Source organism: Sinohyriopsis cumingii, chromosome 9 (assembly GCF_028554795.1).
Source record: "Sinohyriopsis cumingii isolate HCF-2022 chromosome 9, ASM2855479v2, whole genome shotgun sequence".
In the NCBI taxonomy this organism is placed as follows: domain Eukaryota; kingdom Metazoa; phylum Mollusca; class Bivalvia; order Unionida; family Unionidae; genus Sinohyriopsis; species Sinohyriopsis cumingii.
Window position 1 is genome coordinate 74,763,931 of NC_142969.1, and position 18,689 is coordinate 74,782,619.

Below are 18,689 nucleotides of genomic sequence, written 5' to 3' on the forward strand. Positions count from 1 at the left end.
TCTGTGTTATACAGTGAAAAATAGGAACTTACAGCACTGTGAATTTAATCCCAAATAATCCTACTATCTGTACATTAGGTCCAAATATTCTGTGTTCAGAATGAAATCTAGTGGTGTTCCAAATGAATTCAAATATTGAATGTGTTGATGTACCAATAGCCTTGAATGAGCTGATATGCCAACAGTTTCGATTTATTACAATCATATAATCCATAATTCATAATGATACCAATCTATAGTGTTAGACCAGAATATATGAGCACTTTTTAGTTCCACTGAATACAATAAATAACATATTCCTCTCAAAGCATATCTGAACACAGCAGTAAATAGTTCTACAGACTGAAATGAAAGGAATCTTGAAGACTTTATTTACAAGTTTAACCTTATTTAAAAATCTAGGACACAATACTTTGACGAGTATGCTAATTATAAGTTCACTTCATGAAATTTCTAATTTTCAAAAGGCCATATAAACATGTCTACAATATGTTCATATGTTCATGGCGTGTACCAAGTGGAGTATTACTAGTTATATATCTGTTGTTAATGGCAAGATATACATTATATACTGTATTTACTTTTTGTGTTGTGTGTTTGCTTTTTGGAATGGAGAGGAGTTCGCGGTTGAGATTTTGGTCATTCTGGTTGATGGTGCTTGGAAAGTAAATGCGCTTTATGAATTGAACTAACGAGTGTGCACGTGGAAAACGGTTCTACGCCTGTCAATATAGTAACATATCCTAACACACTTGTTGATATTATTCGAATTGTGATGTCATAATTAGGTGATATCAATCAATAAACAAAATATGATATAAACAGGTATATTCCCGTCTTTTCCAGCTGCAAATCAAATAACGTTGGCCTTCAAAAGTATACGTAGTCCCTATTCAAATCTGTGCTTAGACGGCTTAAAGAAAATAATAAAAAAGAATTCGGACGAAATTAAAGAATCTTGTGAGCTGCCTTTACGTTTTGTTGTTATAGTGTCATAATAACCCCATTTACGTCAAGAAAAGTTGACAAGGTACCATCAAAAGCAAAACAAAAGCAGAATTGTTTTTTGTTTTAATTTCGTCAATTCTTAAATTTCTAAAAATACATTAGAATTTATTAGTTTAAGTAATTAATTAGCTGTGAAAAGTTACGTTCCGTGTCTGTTTTGTTTGTTGTTAGACACTGAAAATGATTCGGATATAATCAAACTGATCCCTTTCAGCTTTTTAAGATTTGAGTATTTGTAGGATAAAAAAACGAATAAATCGCCATAAAGATTGGGGTGTCTTAAGAAGCATTATGTCCCATTTTAATCTAGTATAAGGCAAACACTTCCCTACTTAATGATTATGATTTTGTTTTTGATTTTTCCTTCTTTTTTCTCTTTATTTTAATGCTTATACTTCTGACATATCTTCAAAATGTTCGATTACATTGGTATCAGGGGAGACAACCTATGGGGTGATTTATGTTAAGGTATTACAACATGAGAACAACCAAGATCTTAGTAGTAATTGACGATGAGCACTATTTACATCCTTAGTAGGAGTCAACAAAATTGCCAGGATATTCCAAGTATCATTTTGAAAGTATAACAGTGTTTATGGCCAACTCTCTTTCAGATGTAAGAACCTATTTCACAAGCATGTTCGAAACACTTTATATAAACAGATGTTTCCAATTACGGAACGATTGTTTTCTGTAGTCTACCCACATAAGTACTATTAAACTAAGCAGGCATCGATATAAGATACAAAATGACTTTACATTATAAATACACGTCAATTTGATTTTCTCAGGAATGTCTGGATTATCGATTTTGCGTTTTATTTACTTGAATATTGACACATTTATTATAGGAATTTTACCTACCCTCTGACATGGTTTGAAAACTCTGAAACTCCTCCACATCTTCGCTGCAGACAGTCGTTTGATTTGGAACTTAATCTACGCCTGAACAAGCACAATATTTGCGCACCGTGCCAAATTTCTACCTCCGAAACAAATACGCAGTATGTATGGCGGTGAATAATGGCTTTGAGACTATTATATCCGCTGCAACAAGAATCTGCATTACCACTGATACAATTTACTTTGTAGTATTATCTTTAAAAGCCCACACAACTAGTGAAGCGTTGAGCTGGCAAACCCGCACGTTTCTCAGTCACTCTATCCCAGCTGGTGTACACAGTAGGTTTGGTTAAAAGCATACGATGACAGTTAAACTTACAATTTGGATGACACAACTTATTTCAGATTTAGAGAAGAACAATACAATTATGCACTATCTATTTTTGACATTTTCGAGATATATATATATATATATATATATATATATATATATATATATATATATATATATATATATATATATATATATATATAGATGTAGATATAGATATAGATAGATAGATAGCGAGATCGCGAGAGAGAGAGAGAGAGACTCAGTCAGATAGAACAATTTCTCCCTTGGAATTGCGAGTTTTCAAGCATATGATGTTTGGAATCATTTCTGCATGAGGGGAAGACTCATTATTCGAAATCTTGTATTCAAAATATACGGTGGAAAACTGCGGTGACCCAGTAGTCAGAGCGTCCGCGTTGGATGCGGCAGGTGGCCTGCTCGAACGCAGACCGAGTCATACCAAAGACTTATAACAATGGTACTAACAGGTGCCTCACTAGGCGCTCAGTAATAAGAATTAAGTGTAATGACTGGTCGGCCTGGCGTCAGTGTAAGTTTCCTGGGTGTGACATCATGTTACATGTCTGTGGTATGTTGCCCCAGTGCTAGACATTACTATTACCTACACACTGCAGACATCGCAGCGATATGACTGACAAAGTGTTATGGCTACGTTATAATCCAAATCTCACCAATAAACACAAAATATATTGGCAAATGTTTTGTGTAAAATATGGATATCATTGGATGAAAAAAAAAACGTTATTTAAATTTTCAAAATGCACAAATGCAGCTTTAAAGGTCAGGAAAACATCAAAGTCGTAATATGACTTGTATAACAGAACATCACCATTGGAAAATGTCAGAAACCGTGATTTAATCAGATGTTTGTCCACTGACACCATATGCTTGGGACAAAGTAACTGTTAATTAGTTACTATCCTATGTTAAAGCTTCTCTTCAGTTTTCAAAGAAGTCTGCTATTAATTTTTCCAAGAATTCTTTTCATCTCCGCATTACTATGTTCTATTCATTCTTTCATCTCCATATTCATTACTATTTTCTATTCATGCTTTCATCTCCACGTGCATTACTATTTTCTTTTCATGTTTTGATGTCCACATACATTTCTATTTTGTATTCATGTTATCGTCTCCATGTATATTTCTATTTTCTTTTCATGTTTTCATCTTCATATAAATTACCATCTTCTATTCATATTTTCATCTCCATATACATTTCGATTTTCTATTCATGTTTCATCTCCATATACTCTACTATTTTCTGTTCATTTGTTAATTTCCATACACATTTCAATTTTGTTTTTATGTATTCTTGTCCATATACTTTACTATTTTCTATTCATGTTTTCATCTCCATATACATTTTCATTTTCTATTCATTCTTTCATCTCCATACACATTTCTATTTTCCATTCCTGTTATCATCTACATATTTATTGCTATTTTCTATTGTTGTTGTCATCTCCATATACATTACACTGTCCTATTAATTGCACTTAATTAAATGGATATCATAATGGATTAAATCTTATTGCTGATTTGCAAAGGTATTTTTTATATATCGTTTTGTGCTAGAATCGATTGCTAGGAAATAACCTATATTTGTCTTACATTTTTTACTAGTTTTTATTTTTACTGTGTATCCATGGATACCTAACTTTGATGTAGCTCAGATACCCTGTATCCATTGATTCTTACTACTTTAGTGCTATATAAATGTGTATTCCTTGCTAACAAACAAATATATAAATATGCAAAACAATTACTAGTACAAGTGTTATTAAATGCAAATGCAGATATGATATACACTCTAGGATTTATCTTTTCGTTTAAGTCTTTAAACATTTTACGCAAATAATATATGTTCATCCAGGATCAAAAAAGCACAAAGAATTTTGATAAAGAATATTTTTATAATCTTTTATGTCGGGATCAATCAAATAAGTTTATTCTATTCCACGTAATGTTCAACACATTTTTCAAATTATATTTAATGCCCCAATATGATATTCCTTGTCAGAAATGTTTATATTGACTGATTTCCTTTGAAAATAAATGATACATTTACAACTGAAACTAGTCTTTTAATCGAAGCATATTGCTTAGCTATACTATCTTTGTTACACATACCATAACTCCTTTTTCCTGAGTGGAGACATTCATCAAATTCATAATCATGTCCCGTACAAGAAACTCTCCGTCTTCTTTCCTTATGGATTTATAAAATTCTATCGCGAATCAGTCATGGATTTTGTCGTTAGGCATTCAGTAGGGATTTCCGTAGAACATATGCAGATCCTGCTTGTGATATAGTCCATTTAAGGAACGTTTCTGTAAACCATTCTGTCTTCGAATGTATGAGTATTTGAGTTGGATATAAAGATCGACGAAATCAATTTCTTATCTTTTAAATACATTTATATAACATAGCATTACCTCATCCATTAAGACTGCCTCTTAAAGAACAATTTCATGTAACAAGAGAGATTTCAGTTTACCATTACTTTATGTTTTTTACAATCCTAAAATCACTTAGTCACTCTCTCTATTACTTGAATACATTTAACTAACAAGTTACCTTCACCCCATCCATGTTTTATTTCGTCTTTATTTACCCAGTTCTTTTACTTCACTGACACTGTTATTCTCTTCTAAATTGCTTATATCTAAATTTAGTTTATTTTCCTGATAATATCTGATGTATTTTCACGCGCCATTGATCAAAGGTATACCCCGCATTCAATAATTTTCTGACACGTTTTAAATTTATTATCTAGCTTGTTTTCCTCCTTTACATATCCGCCAGGTGTACCTGAGGATCTCCGAGGTTATGCTTCTTCCAATATATATATATATATATATATATATATATATATATATATATATATATATATATATATATTTTTTTTTTTTTTATTAGTGTCAACCTGTGGTACCCAATGGATATGTCAGTGGCAATTGCACTGATTGTCATATTTGTCATTACAAGCTAAGTTAACTGGACAATAATATTGAATAATACGGCATAATGTCTTGAACTAGTACAGATTTACTATACAAAAACTCATATTCTCAGCTAGTCAATTTTTATTTTCAAATTTCTGAATAAAGTTTGTTTCTTGAAGAAACCATACTGATTATCATATCTTCTTTCATTGAGATTCCTAGCCACGACAATTCCATGTTGCAATAATTGTTGACACAGTCATGCGTATTATGAGATTCCTAGCCACGACAATTCCATGTTGCAATAACCGTTGACTCAGTCATGCGTATTATGAGATTCCTAGCCACGACAATTCCATGTTGCAATAATTGTTGACACAGTCATGCGTATTATGAGATTCCTAGCCACGACAATTCCATGTTGCAATAACCGTTGACTCAGTCATGCGTATTATGAGATTCCTAGCCATGACAATTCCATGTTGCAATAATTGTTGACACAGTCATGCGTATTATGAGATTCCTAGCCACGACAATTCCATGTTGCAATAATTGTTGACACAGTCATGCGTATTATGAGATTCCTAGCCACGACAATTCCATGTTGCAATAACCGTTGACTCAGTCATGCGTATTATGAGATTCCTAGCCATGACAATTCCATGTTGCAATAATTGTTGACACAGTCATGCGTATTATGAGATTCCTAGCCAGGACAATTCCATGTTGCAATAATTGTTGACACAGTCATGCGTATTATGAGATTCCTAGCCACGACAATTCCATGTTGCAATAATTGTTGACACAGTCATGCGTATTATGAGATTCCTAGCCACGACAATTCCATGTTGCAATAATTGTTGACACAGTCATGCGTATTATGAGATTCCTAACCACTACAATTCCATGTTGCAATAACCGTTGACTCAGTCATGCGTATTATGAGATTCCTAGCCACGACAATTCCATGTTGCAATAACCGTTGACTCAGTCATGCGTATTATGAGATTCCTAGCCATGACAATTCCATGTTGCAATAATTGTTGACACAGTCATGCGTATTATCAGATTCCTAGCCAGGACAATTCCATGTTGCAATAAGTGTTGACACAGTCATGCGTATTATGAGATTCCTAGCCACGACAATTCCATGTTGCAATAATTGTTGACACAGTCATGCGTATTATGAGATTCCTAGCCACGACAATTCCATGTTGCAATAACTGTTGACACAGTCATGCGTATTATGAGATTCCTAGCCACGACAATTCCATGTTGCAATAACCGTTGACTCAGTCATGCGTATTATGAGATTCCTAGCCACGACAATTCCATGTTGCAATAACCGTTGACTCAGTCATGCGTACTATGAGATTCCTAGCCACGACAATTCCATGTTGCAATAACCGTTGACTCAGTCATGCGTATCATGAGATTCCTAGCCATGACAATTCCATGTTGCAATAATTGTTGACACAGTCATGCGTATTATGAGATTCCTAGCCACGACAATTCCATGTTGCAATAATTGTTGACACAGTCATGCGTATTATGAGATTCCTAGGCAGGACAATTCCATGTTGCAATAATTGTTGACACAGTCATGCGTATTAAGAGATCCTAGCCACGACAATTCCATGTTGCAATAAATGTTGACACAGTCATGCGTATTATGAGATTCCTAGCCACGACTATTCCATGTTGCAATAATTGTTGACACAGTCATGCGTATTATGAGATTCCTAGCCACGACAATTCCATGTTGCAATAACCGTTGACTCAGTCATGCGTATTATGAGATTCCTAGCCACGACAATTCCATGTTGCAATAACCGTTGACTCAGTCATGCGTATTATGAGATTCCTAACCACTACAATTCCATGTTGCAATAACCGTTGACTCAGTCATGCGTATTATGAGATTCCTAGCCACGACAATTCCATGTTGCAATAACCGTTGACTCAGTCATGCGTATTATGAGATTCCAAGCCATGACAATTCCATGTTGCAATAATTGTTGACACAGTCATGCGTATTATGAGATTCCTAGCCAGGACAATTCCATGTTGCAATAAGTGTTGACACAGTCATGCGTATTATGAGATTCCTAGCCACGACAATTCCATGTTGCAATAATTGTTGACACAGTCATGCGTATTATGAGATTCCTAGCCACGACAATTCCATGTTGCAATAATTGTTGACACAGTCATGCGTATTATGAGATTCCTAGCCACGACAATTCCATGTTGCAATAACCGTTGACTCAGTCATGCGTATTATGAGATTCCTAGCCACGACAATTCCATGTTGCAATAACCGTTGACTCAGTCATGCGTACTATGAGATTCCTAGCCACAAAAATTCCATGTTGCAATAACCGTTGACTCAGTCATGCGTATCATGAGATTCCTAGCCATGACAATTCCATGTTGCAATAATTGTTGACACAGTCATGCGTATTATGAGATTCCTAGCCACGACAATTCCATGTTGCAATAATTGTTGACACAGTCATGCGTATTATGAGATTCCTAGGCAGGACAATTCCATGTTGCAATAATTGTTGACACAGTCATGCGTATTATGAGATCCTAGCCACCACAATTCCATGTTGCAATAAATGTTGACACAGTCATGCGTATTATGAAATTCCTAGCCACGACAATTCCATGTTGCAATAATTGTTGACACAGTCATGCGTATTATGAGATTCCTAGCCACGACAATTCCATGTTGCAATAACCGTTGACTCAGTGATGCGTATTATGAGATTCCTAGCCACGACAATTCCATGTTGCAATAACCGTTGACTCAGTCATGCGTATTATGAGATTCCTAACCACTACAATTCCATGTTGCAATAACCGTTGACTCAGTCATGCGTATTATGAGATTCCTAGCCACGACAATTCCATGTTGCAATAATTGTTGACTCAGTGATGCGTATTATGAGATTCCTAGCCACGACAATTCCATGTTGCAATAACCGTTGACTCAGTCATACGTGTTATGAGATTCCTAAAAACGACAATTCCATGTTGCAATAACCGTTGACTCAGTCATGCGTGTTATGAGATTCCTAACCACTACAATTCCATGTTGCAATAACCGTTGACTCAGTCATGCGTATTCTGAGATTCCTAACCACTACAATTCCATGTTGCAATAATGGTTGACTCAGTCATGCGTATTATGAGATTCCTAGTCATTACAATTCCATGTTGCAATAATTGTTGACACAGTCATACGTATTATGAGATTCCTAGCCATGACAATTCCATGTTGCAATAATTGTTGACACAGTCATGCGTATTATGAGATTCCTAGCCACGACAATTCCATGTTGCAATAATTGTTGACTCAGTCATGCGTATTATGAGATTCCTAGCCATTACAATTCCATGTTGCAATAACCGTTGACTCAGTCATGCGTATTATGAGATTCCTAGCCATTTCAATTCCATGTTGCAATAAATGTTGACTCAGTCATGCGTGTTATGAGATTCCTAGCCACGACAATTCCATGTTGCAATAACCGTTGACTCAGTCATGCGTATTATGAGATTCCTAGCCACGACAATTCCATGTTGCAATAATTGTTGACACAGTCATGCGTATTATGAGATTCCTAGCCATTACAATTCCATGTTGCAATAACCGTTGACTCAGTCATGCGTGTTATGAGACTCCTAGCCACGACAATTCCATGTTGCAATCATTGTTGACTCAGTCATGCGTATTATGAGATCGCTAGCCACGACAATTCCATGTTGCAATAATTGTTGACACAGTCATGCGTATTATGAGATTCCTAGCCACGATAATTCCATGTTGCAATAATTGTTGACACAGTCATGCGTATTATGAGATTCCTAGCCACGACAATTCCATGGTGCAATAACCGTTGACTCAGTCATGCGTATGATGAGATTCCTAGCCACGACAATTCCATGTTGCAATAACCGTTGACTCAGTCATGCGTATTATGAGATTCCTAGCCACGACAATTCCATGTTGCAATAACCGTTGACTCAGTCATGCGTATTATGAGATTCCTAGCCATGACAATTCCATGTTGCAATAATTGTTGACACAGTCATGCGTATTATGAGATTCCTAGCCACGAAAATTCCATGTTGCAATAACCGTTGACTCAGTCATGCGTATTATGAGATTCCTAGCCACGACAATTCCATGTTGCAATAACCGTTGACTCAGTCATGCGTATTATGAGATTCCTAGCCACGACAATTCCATGTTGCAATAACCGTTGACTCAATCATGCGTATTATGAGATTCCTAGCCACGACAATTCCATGTTGCAATAACCGTTGACTCAGTCATGCGTATTATGAGATTCCTAGTCACGACAATTCCATGTTGCAATAACCGTTGACTCAGTCATGCGTATTATGAGATTCCTAGCCACGACAATTCCATGTTGCAATAATGGTTGACATAGTCATGCCTATTATGAGATTCCTAACCACTACAATTCCATGTTGCAATAATTGTTGACTCAGTCATGCGTGTTATGAGATTCCTAACCACTACCATTCCATGTTGCAATGACCGTTGACTCAGTCATGCGTATTATGAGATTCCTAACCACTACAATTCCATGTTGCAATAATGGTTGACTCAGTCATGCGTATTATGAGATTCCTAGTCATTACAATTCCATGTTGCAATAATTGTTGACACAGTCATACGTATTATGAGATTCCGAGCCATTACAATTCCATGTTGCAATAATTGTTGACTCAGTCATGCGTATTATGAGATTCCTAGCCACGACAATTCCATTTTGCAATAATTGTTGACTCAGTCATGCGTATTATGAGATTCCTAGCCACGACAATTCCATGGTGCAATAACCGTTTACACAGTCATGCGTATGATGAGATTCCTAGCCACGACAATTCCATGTTGCAATAACAGTTGACTCAGTCATGCGTATTATGAGATTCCTAACCACGACAATTCCATGTTGCAATAACCGTTGACTCAGTCATGCGTATTATGAGATTCCTAGCCACGACAATTCCATGTTGCAATAATTGTTGACACAGTCATGCGTATTATGAGATTCCTAGCCACGACAATTCCATGGTGCAATAACCGTTGACTCAGTCATGCGTATGATGAGATTCCTAGCCACGACAATTCCATGTTGCAGTAACCGTTGACACAGTCATACGTGTTATGAGATTCCTAACCACGACAATTCCATGTTGCAATAATGGTTGACTCAGTCATGCGTATTATGAGATTCCTAGTCATTACAATTCCATGTTGCAATAATTGTTGACACAGTCATACGTATTATGAGATTCCTAGCCACGACAATTCCATGTTGCAATAATTGTTGACACAGTCATGCGTATTATGAGATTCCTAGCCACGACAATTCCATGTTGCAATAATTGTTGACACAGTCATGCGTATTATGAGATTCCTAGCCACGACAATTCCATGTTGCAATGACCGTTGACTCAGTCATGCGTATTATGAGATTCCTAGCCATGACAATTCCATGTTGCAATAATTGTTGACACAGTCATGCGTATTATGAGATTCCTAGCCACGATAATTCCATGTTGCAATAACCGTTGACTCAGTCATGCGTATTATGAGATTCCTAGCCACGACAATTCCATGTTGCAATAACCGTTGACTCAGTCATGCGTACTATGAGATTCCTAGCCACGACAATTCCATGTTGCAATAACCGTTGACTCAGTCATGCGTATCATGAGATTCCTAGCCATGACAATTAAATGTTGCAATAATTGTTGACACAGTCATGCGTATTATGAGATTCCTAGCCACGACAATTCCATGTTGCAATAATTCTTGACACAGTCATGCGTATTATGAGATTCCTAGGCAGGACAATTCCATGTTGCAATAATTGTTGACACAGTCATGCGTATTAAGAGATCCTAGCCACGACAATTCCATGTTGCAATAAATGTTGACACAGTCATGCGTATTATGAGATTCCTAGCCACGACAATTCCATGTTGCAATAATTGTTGACACAGTCATGCGTATTATGAGATTCCTAGCCACGACAATTCCATGTTGCAATAAACGTTGACTCAGTCATGCGTATTATGAGATTCCTAGCCACGACAATTCCATGTTGCAATAACCGTTGACTCAGTCATGCGTATTATGAGATTCCTAACCACTACAATTCCATGTTGCAATAACCGTTGACTCAGTCATGCGTATTATGAGATTCCTAGCCACGACAATTCCATGTTGCAATAACCGTTGACTCAGTCATGCGTATTATGAGATTCTTAGCCATGACAATTCCATGTTGCAATAATTGTTGACACAGTCATGCGTATTATGAGATTCCTAGCCAGGACAATTCCATGTTGCAATAAGTGTTGACACAGTCATGCGTATTATGAGATTCCTAGCCACGACAATTCCATGTTGCAATAATTGTTGACACAGTCATGCGTATTATGAGATTCCTAGCCACGACAATTCCATGTTGCAATAATTGTTGACACAGTCATGCGTATTATGAGATTCCTAGCCACGACAATTCCATGTTGCAATAACCGTTGACTCAGTCATGCGTATTATGAGATTCCTAGCCACGACAATTCCATGTTGCAATAACCGTTGACTCAGTCATGCGTACTATGAGATTCCTAGCCACAAAAATTCCATGTTGCAATAACCGTTGACTCAGTCATGCGTATCATGAGATTCCTAGCCATGACAATTCCATGTTGCAATAATTGTTGACACAGTCATGCGTATTATGAGATTCCTAGCCACGACAATTCCATGTTGCAATAATTGTTGACACAGTCATGCGTATTATGAGATTCCTAGGCAGGACAATTCCATGTTGCTATAATTGTTGACACAGTCATGCGTATTATGAGATCCTAGCCACGACAATTCCATGTTGCAATAAATGTTGACACAGTCATGCGTATTATGAGATTCCTAGCCACGACAATTCCATGTTGCAATAATTGTTGACACAGTCATGCGTATTATGAGATTCATAGCCACGACAATTCCATGTTGCAATAACCGTTGACTCAGTCATGCGTATTATGAGATTCCTAGCCACGACAATTCCATGTTGCAATAACCGTTGACTCAGTCATGCGTATTATGAGATTCCTAACCACTACAATTCCATGTTGCAATAACCGTTGACTCAGTCATGCGTATTATGAGATTCCTAGCCACGACAATTCCATGTTGCAATAATTGTTGACTCAGTCATGCGTATTATGAGATTCCTAGCCACGACAATTCCATGTTGCAATAACCGTTGACTCAGTCATACGTGTTATGAGATTCCTAAAAACGACAATTCCATGTTGCAATAACCGTTGACTCAGTCATGCGTGTTATGAGATTCCTAACCACTACAATTCCATGTTGCAATAACCGTTGACTCAGTCATGCGTATTCTGAGATTCCTAACCACTACAATTCCATGTTGCAATAATGGTTGACTCAGTCATGCGTATTATGAGATTCCTAGTCATTACAATTCCATGTTGCAATAATTGTTGACACAGTCATACGTATTATGAGATTCCTAGCCATGACAATTCCATGTTGCAATAATTGTTGACACAGTCATGCGTATTATGAGATTCCTAGCCACGACAATTCCATGTTGCAATAATTGTTGACTCAGTCATGCGTATTATGAGATTCCTAGCCATTACAATTCCATGTTGCAATAACCGTTGACTCAGTCATGCGTATTATGAGATTCCTAGCCATTTCAATTCCATGTTGCAATAAATGTTGACTCAGTCATGCGTGTTATGAGATTCCTAGCCACGACAATTCCATGTTGCAATAACCGTTGACTCAGTCATGCGTATTATGAGATTCCTAGCCACGACAATTCCATGTTGCAATAATTGTTGACACAGTCATGCGTATTATGAGATTCCTAGCCACAACAATTCCATGTTGCAATAACCGTTGACTCAGTCATGCGTGTTATGAGACTCCTAGCCACGACAATTCCATGTTGCAATCATTGTTGACTCAGTCATGCGTATTATGAGATCGCTAGCCACGACAATTCCATGTTGCAATAATTGTTGACACAGTCATGCGTATTATGAGATTCCTAGCCACGATAATTCCATGTTGCAATAATTGTTGACACAGTCATGCGTATTATGAGATTCCTAGCCACGACAATTCCATGGTGCAATAACCGTTGACTCAGTCATGCGTATGATGAGATTCCTAGCCACGACAATTCCATGTTGCAATAACCGTTGACTCAGTCATGCGTATTATGAGATTCCTAGCCACGATAATTCCATGTTGCAATAAGCGTTGACTCAGTCATGCGTATTATGAGATTCCTAGCCATGACAATTCCATGTTGCAATAATTGTTGACACAGTCATGCGTATTATGAGATTCCTAGCCACGAAAATTCCATGTTGCAATAACCGTTGACTCAGTCATGCGTATTATGAGATTCCTAGCCACGACAATTCCATGTTGCAATAACCGTTGACTCAGTCATGCGTATTATGAGATTCCTAGCCACGACAATTCCATGTTGCAATAACCGTTGACTCAATCATGCGTATTATGAGATTCCTAGCCACGACAATTCCATGTTGCAATAACCGTTGACTCAGTCATGCGTATTATGAGATTCCTAGTCACGACAATTCCATGTTGCAATAACCGTTGACTCAGTCATGCGTATTATGAGATTCCTAGCCATGACAATTCCATGTTGCAATAATGGTTGACACAGTCATGCCTATTATGAGATTCCTAACCACTACAATTCCATGTTGCAATAACCGTTGACTCAGTCATGCGTGTTATGAGATTCCTAACCACTACCATTCCATGTTGGAATGACCGTTGACTCAGTCATGCGTATTATGAGATTCCTAACCACTACAATTCCATGTTGCAATAATGGTTGACTCAGTCATGCGTATTATGAGATTTCTAGTCATTACAATTCCATGTTGCAATAATTGTTGACACAGTCATACGTATTATGAGATTCCGAGCCATTACAATTCCATGTTGCAATAATTGTTGACTCAGTCATGCGTATTATGAGATTCCTAGCCACGACAATTCCATTTTGCAATAATTGTTGACTCAGTCATGCGTATTATGAGATTCCTAGCCACGACAATTCCATGGTGCAATAACCGTTTACACAGTCATGCGTATGATGAGATTCCTAGCCACGACAATTCCATGTTGCAATAACAGTTGACTCAGTCATGCGTATTATGAGATTCCTAACCACGACAATTCCATGTTGCAATAACCGTTGACTCAGTCATGCGTATTATGAGATTCCTAGCCACGACAATTCCATGTTGCAATAATTGTTGACACAGTCATGCGTATTATGAGATTCCTAGCCACGACAATTCCATGTTGCAATAACCGTTGACTCAGTCATGCGTATTATGAGATTCCTAGCCACGACAATTCCATGTTGCAATAACCGTTGACTCAGTCATGCGTACTATGAGATTCCTAGCCACAAAAATTCCATGTTGCAATAACCGTTGACTCAGTCATGCGTATCATGAGATTCCTAGCCATGACAATTCCATGTTGCAATAATTGTTGACACAGTCATGCGTATTATGAGATTCCTAGCCACGACAATTCCATGTTGCAATAATTGTTGACACAGTCATGCGTATTATGAGATTCCTAGCCACGACAATTCCATGGTGCAATAACCGTTGACACAGTCATGCGTACTATGAGATTCCTAGCCACGACAATTCCATGTTGCAATAACCGTTGACTCAGTCATGCGTATTATGAGATTCCTAGCCACGACAATTCCATGTTGCAATAACCGTTGACTCAGTCATGCGTATTATGAGATTCCTAGCCATGACAATTCCATGTTGCAATAATTGTTGACACAGTCATGCGTATTATGAGATTCCTAGCCACGAAAATTCGATGTTGCAATAACCGTTGACTCAGTCATGCGTATTATGAGATTCCTAGCCACGACAATTCCATGTTGCAAGAACCGTTGACTCAGTCATGCGTATTATGGGATTCCTAGCCACGACAATTCCATGTTGCAATAACCGTTGACTCAGTCATGCGCATTATGAGATTCCTAGCCACGACAATTCCATGTTGCAATAACCGTTGACTCAGTCATGCGTATTATGAGATTCCTAGCCACGACAATTCCATGTTGCAATAACCGTTGACTCAGTCATGCGTATTATGAGATTCCTAGCCACGACAATTCCATGTTGCAATAATGGTTGACACAGTCATGCGTATTATGAGATTCCTAACCACTACAATTCCATGTTGCAATAACCGTTGACTCAGTCATGCGTATTATGAGATTCCTAACCACTACAATTCCATGTTGCAATAATGGTTGACTCAGTCATGCGTATTATGAGATTCCTAGTCATTACAATTCCATGTTGCAATAATTGTTGACACAGTCATACGTATTATGAGATTCCTAGCCATTACAATTCCATGTTGCAATAATTGTTGACTCAGTCATGCGTATTATGAGATTCCTAGCCACGACAATTCCATTTTGCAATAATTGTTGACTCAGTCATGCGTTTTATGAGATTCCTAACCATTACAATTCCATGTTGCAATAACCGTTGACTCAGTCATGCGTATTATGAGATTCCTAGCCATTACAATTCCATGTTGCAATAAATGTTGACTCAGTCATGCGTATTATGAGATTCCTAGCCACGACAATTCCATGTTGCAATAACCGTTGACTCAGTGATGCGTATTATGAGATTCCTAGCCACGACAATTCCATGTTGCAATAACCGTTGACTCAGTCATGCGTATTATGAGATTCCTAACCACTACAATTCCATGTTGCAATAACCGTTGACTCAGTCATGCGTATTATGAGATTCCTAGCCACGACAATTCCATGTTGCAATAATTGTTGACTCAGTGATGCGTATTATGAGATTCCTAGCCACGACAATTCCATGTTGCAATAACCGTTGACTCAGTCATACGTGTTATGAGATTCCTAAAAACGACAATTCCATGTTGCAATAACCGTTGACTCAGTCATGCGTGTTATGAGATTCCTAACCACTACAATTCCATGTTGCAATAACCGTTGACTCAGTCATGCGTATTCTGAGATTCCTAACCACTACAATTCCATGTTGCAATAATGGTTGACTCAGTCATGCGTATTATGAGATTCCTAGTCATTACAATTCCATGTTGCAATAATTGTTGACACAGTCATACGTATTATGAGATTCCTAGCCATGACAATTCCATGTTGCAATAATTGTTGACACAGTCATGCGTATTATGAGATTCCTAGCCACGACAATTCCATGTTGCAATAATTGTTGACTCAGTCATGCGTATTATGAGATTCCTAGCCATTACAATTCCATGTTGCAATAACCGTTGACTCAGTCATGCGTATTATGAGATTCCTAGCCATTTCAATTCCATGTTGCAATAAATGTTGACTCAGTCATGCGTGTTATGAGATTCCTAGCCACGACAATTCCATGTTGCAATAACCGTTGACTCAGTCATGCGTATTATGAGATTCCTAGCCACGACAATTCCATGTTGCAATAATTGTTGACACAGTCATGCGTATTATGAGATTCCTAGCCATTACAATTCCATGTTGCAATAACCGTTGACTCAGTCATGCGTGTTATGAGACTCCTAGCCACGACAATTCCATGTTGCAATCATTGTTGACTCAGTCATGCGTATTATGAGATCGCTAGCCACGACAATTCCATGTTGCAATAATTGTTGACACAGTCATGCGTATTATGAGATTCCTAGCCACGATAATTCCATGTTGCAATAATTGTTGACACAGTCATGCGTATTATGAGATTCCTAGCCACGACAATTCCATGGTGCAATAACCGTTGACTCAGTCATGCGTATGATGAGATTCCTAGCCACGACAATTCCATGTTGCAATAACCGTTGACTCAGTCATGCGTATTATGAGATTCCTAGCCACGACAATTCCATGTTGCAATAACCGTTGACTCAGTCATGCGTATTATGAGATTCCTAGCCATGACAATTCCATGTTGCAATAATTGTTGACACAGTCATGCGTATTATGAGATTCCTAGCCACGAAAATTCCATGTTGCAATAACCGTTGACTCAGTCATGCGTATTATGAGATTCCTAGCCACGACAATTCCATGTTGCAATAACCGTTGACTCAGTCATGCGTATTATGAGATTCCTAGCCACGACAATTCCATGTTGCAATAACCGTTGACTCAATCATGCGTATTATGAGATTCCTAGCCACGACAATTCCATGTTGCAATAACCGTTGACTCAGTCATGCGTATTATGAGATTCCTAGTCACGACAATTCCATGTTGCAATAACCGTTGACTCAGTCATGCGTATTATGAGATTCCTAGCCACGACAATTCCATGTTGCAATAATGGTTGACATAGTCATGCCTATTATGAGATTCCTAACCACTACAATTCCATGTTGCAATAATTGTTGACTCAGTCATGCGTGTTATGAGATTCCTAACCACTACCATTCCATGTTGCAATGACCGTTGACTCAGTCATGCGTATTATGAGATTCCTAACCACTACAATTCCATGTTGCAATAATGGTTGACTCAGTCATGCGTATTATGAGATTCCTAGTCATTACAATTCCATGTTGCAATAATTGTTGACACAGTCATACGTATTATGAGATTCCGAGCCATTACAATTCCATGTTGCAATAATTGTTGACTCAGTCATGCGTATTATGAGATTCCTAGCCACGACAATTCCATTTTGCAATAATTGTTGACTCAGTCATGCGTATTATGAGATTCCTAGCCACGACAATTCCATGGTGCAATAACCGTTTACACAGTCATGCGTATGATGAGATTCCTAGCCACGACAATTCCATGTTGCAATAACAGTTGACTCAGTCATGCGTATTATGAGATTCCTAACCACGACAATTCCATGTTGCAATAATTGTTGACACAGTCATGCGTATTATGAGATTCCTAGCCACGACAATTCCATGGTGCAATAACCGTTGACTCAGTCATGCGTATGATGAGATTCCTAGCCACGACAATTCCATGTTGCAGTAACCGTTGACACAGTCATACGTGTTATGAGATTCCTAACCACGACAATTCCATGTTGCAATAATGGTTGACTCAGTCATGCGTATTATGAGATTCCTAGTCATTACAATTCCATGTTGCAATAATTGTTGACACAGTCATACGTATTATGAGATTCCTAGCCACGACAATTCCATGTTGCAATAATTGTTGACACAGTCATGCGTATTATGAGATTCCTAGCCACGACAATTCCATGTTGCAATAATTGTTGACACAGTCATGCGTATTATGAGATTCCTAGCCACGACAATTCCATGTTGCAATGACCGTTGACTCAGTCATGCGTATTATGAGATTCCTAGCCATGACAATTCCATGTTG

The 18,689-nt window shown here is 37.8% G+C and overlaps 1 protein-coding gene across 1 annotated transcript in view; it reads right to left on the minus strand.

Annotated features, from left to right (window-relative positions):
• LOC149792039 (uncharacterized) overlaps positions 1-2,153 on the minus strand; it is a 67,824-nt gene extending 65,671 nt beyond the window's left edge. Inside the window, exon 1 of the mRNA XM_089970533.1 lies at positions 1,873-2,153. Coding sequence (XP_089826659.1) covers positions 1,873-1,911 — 39 coding nt within the window. The 5' untranslated portion in view covers positions 1,912-2,153. The remainder of the gene's footprint in view (positions 1-1,872) is intronic.
• Between the last annotated feature and the right edge of the window lie 16,536 nt (positions 2,154-18,689).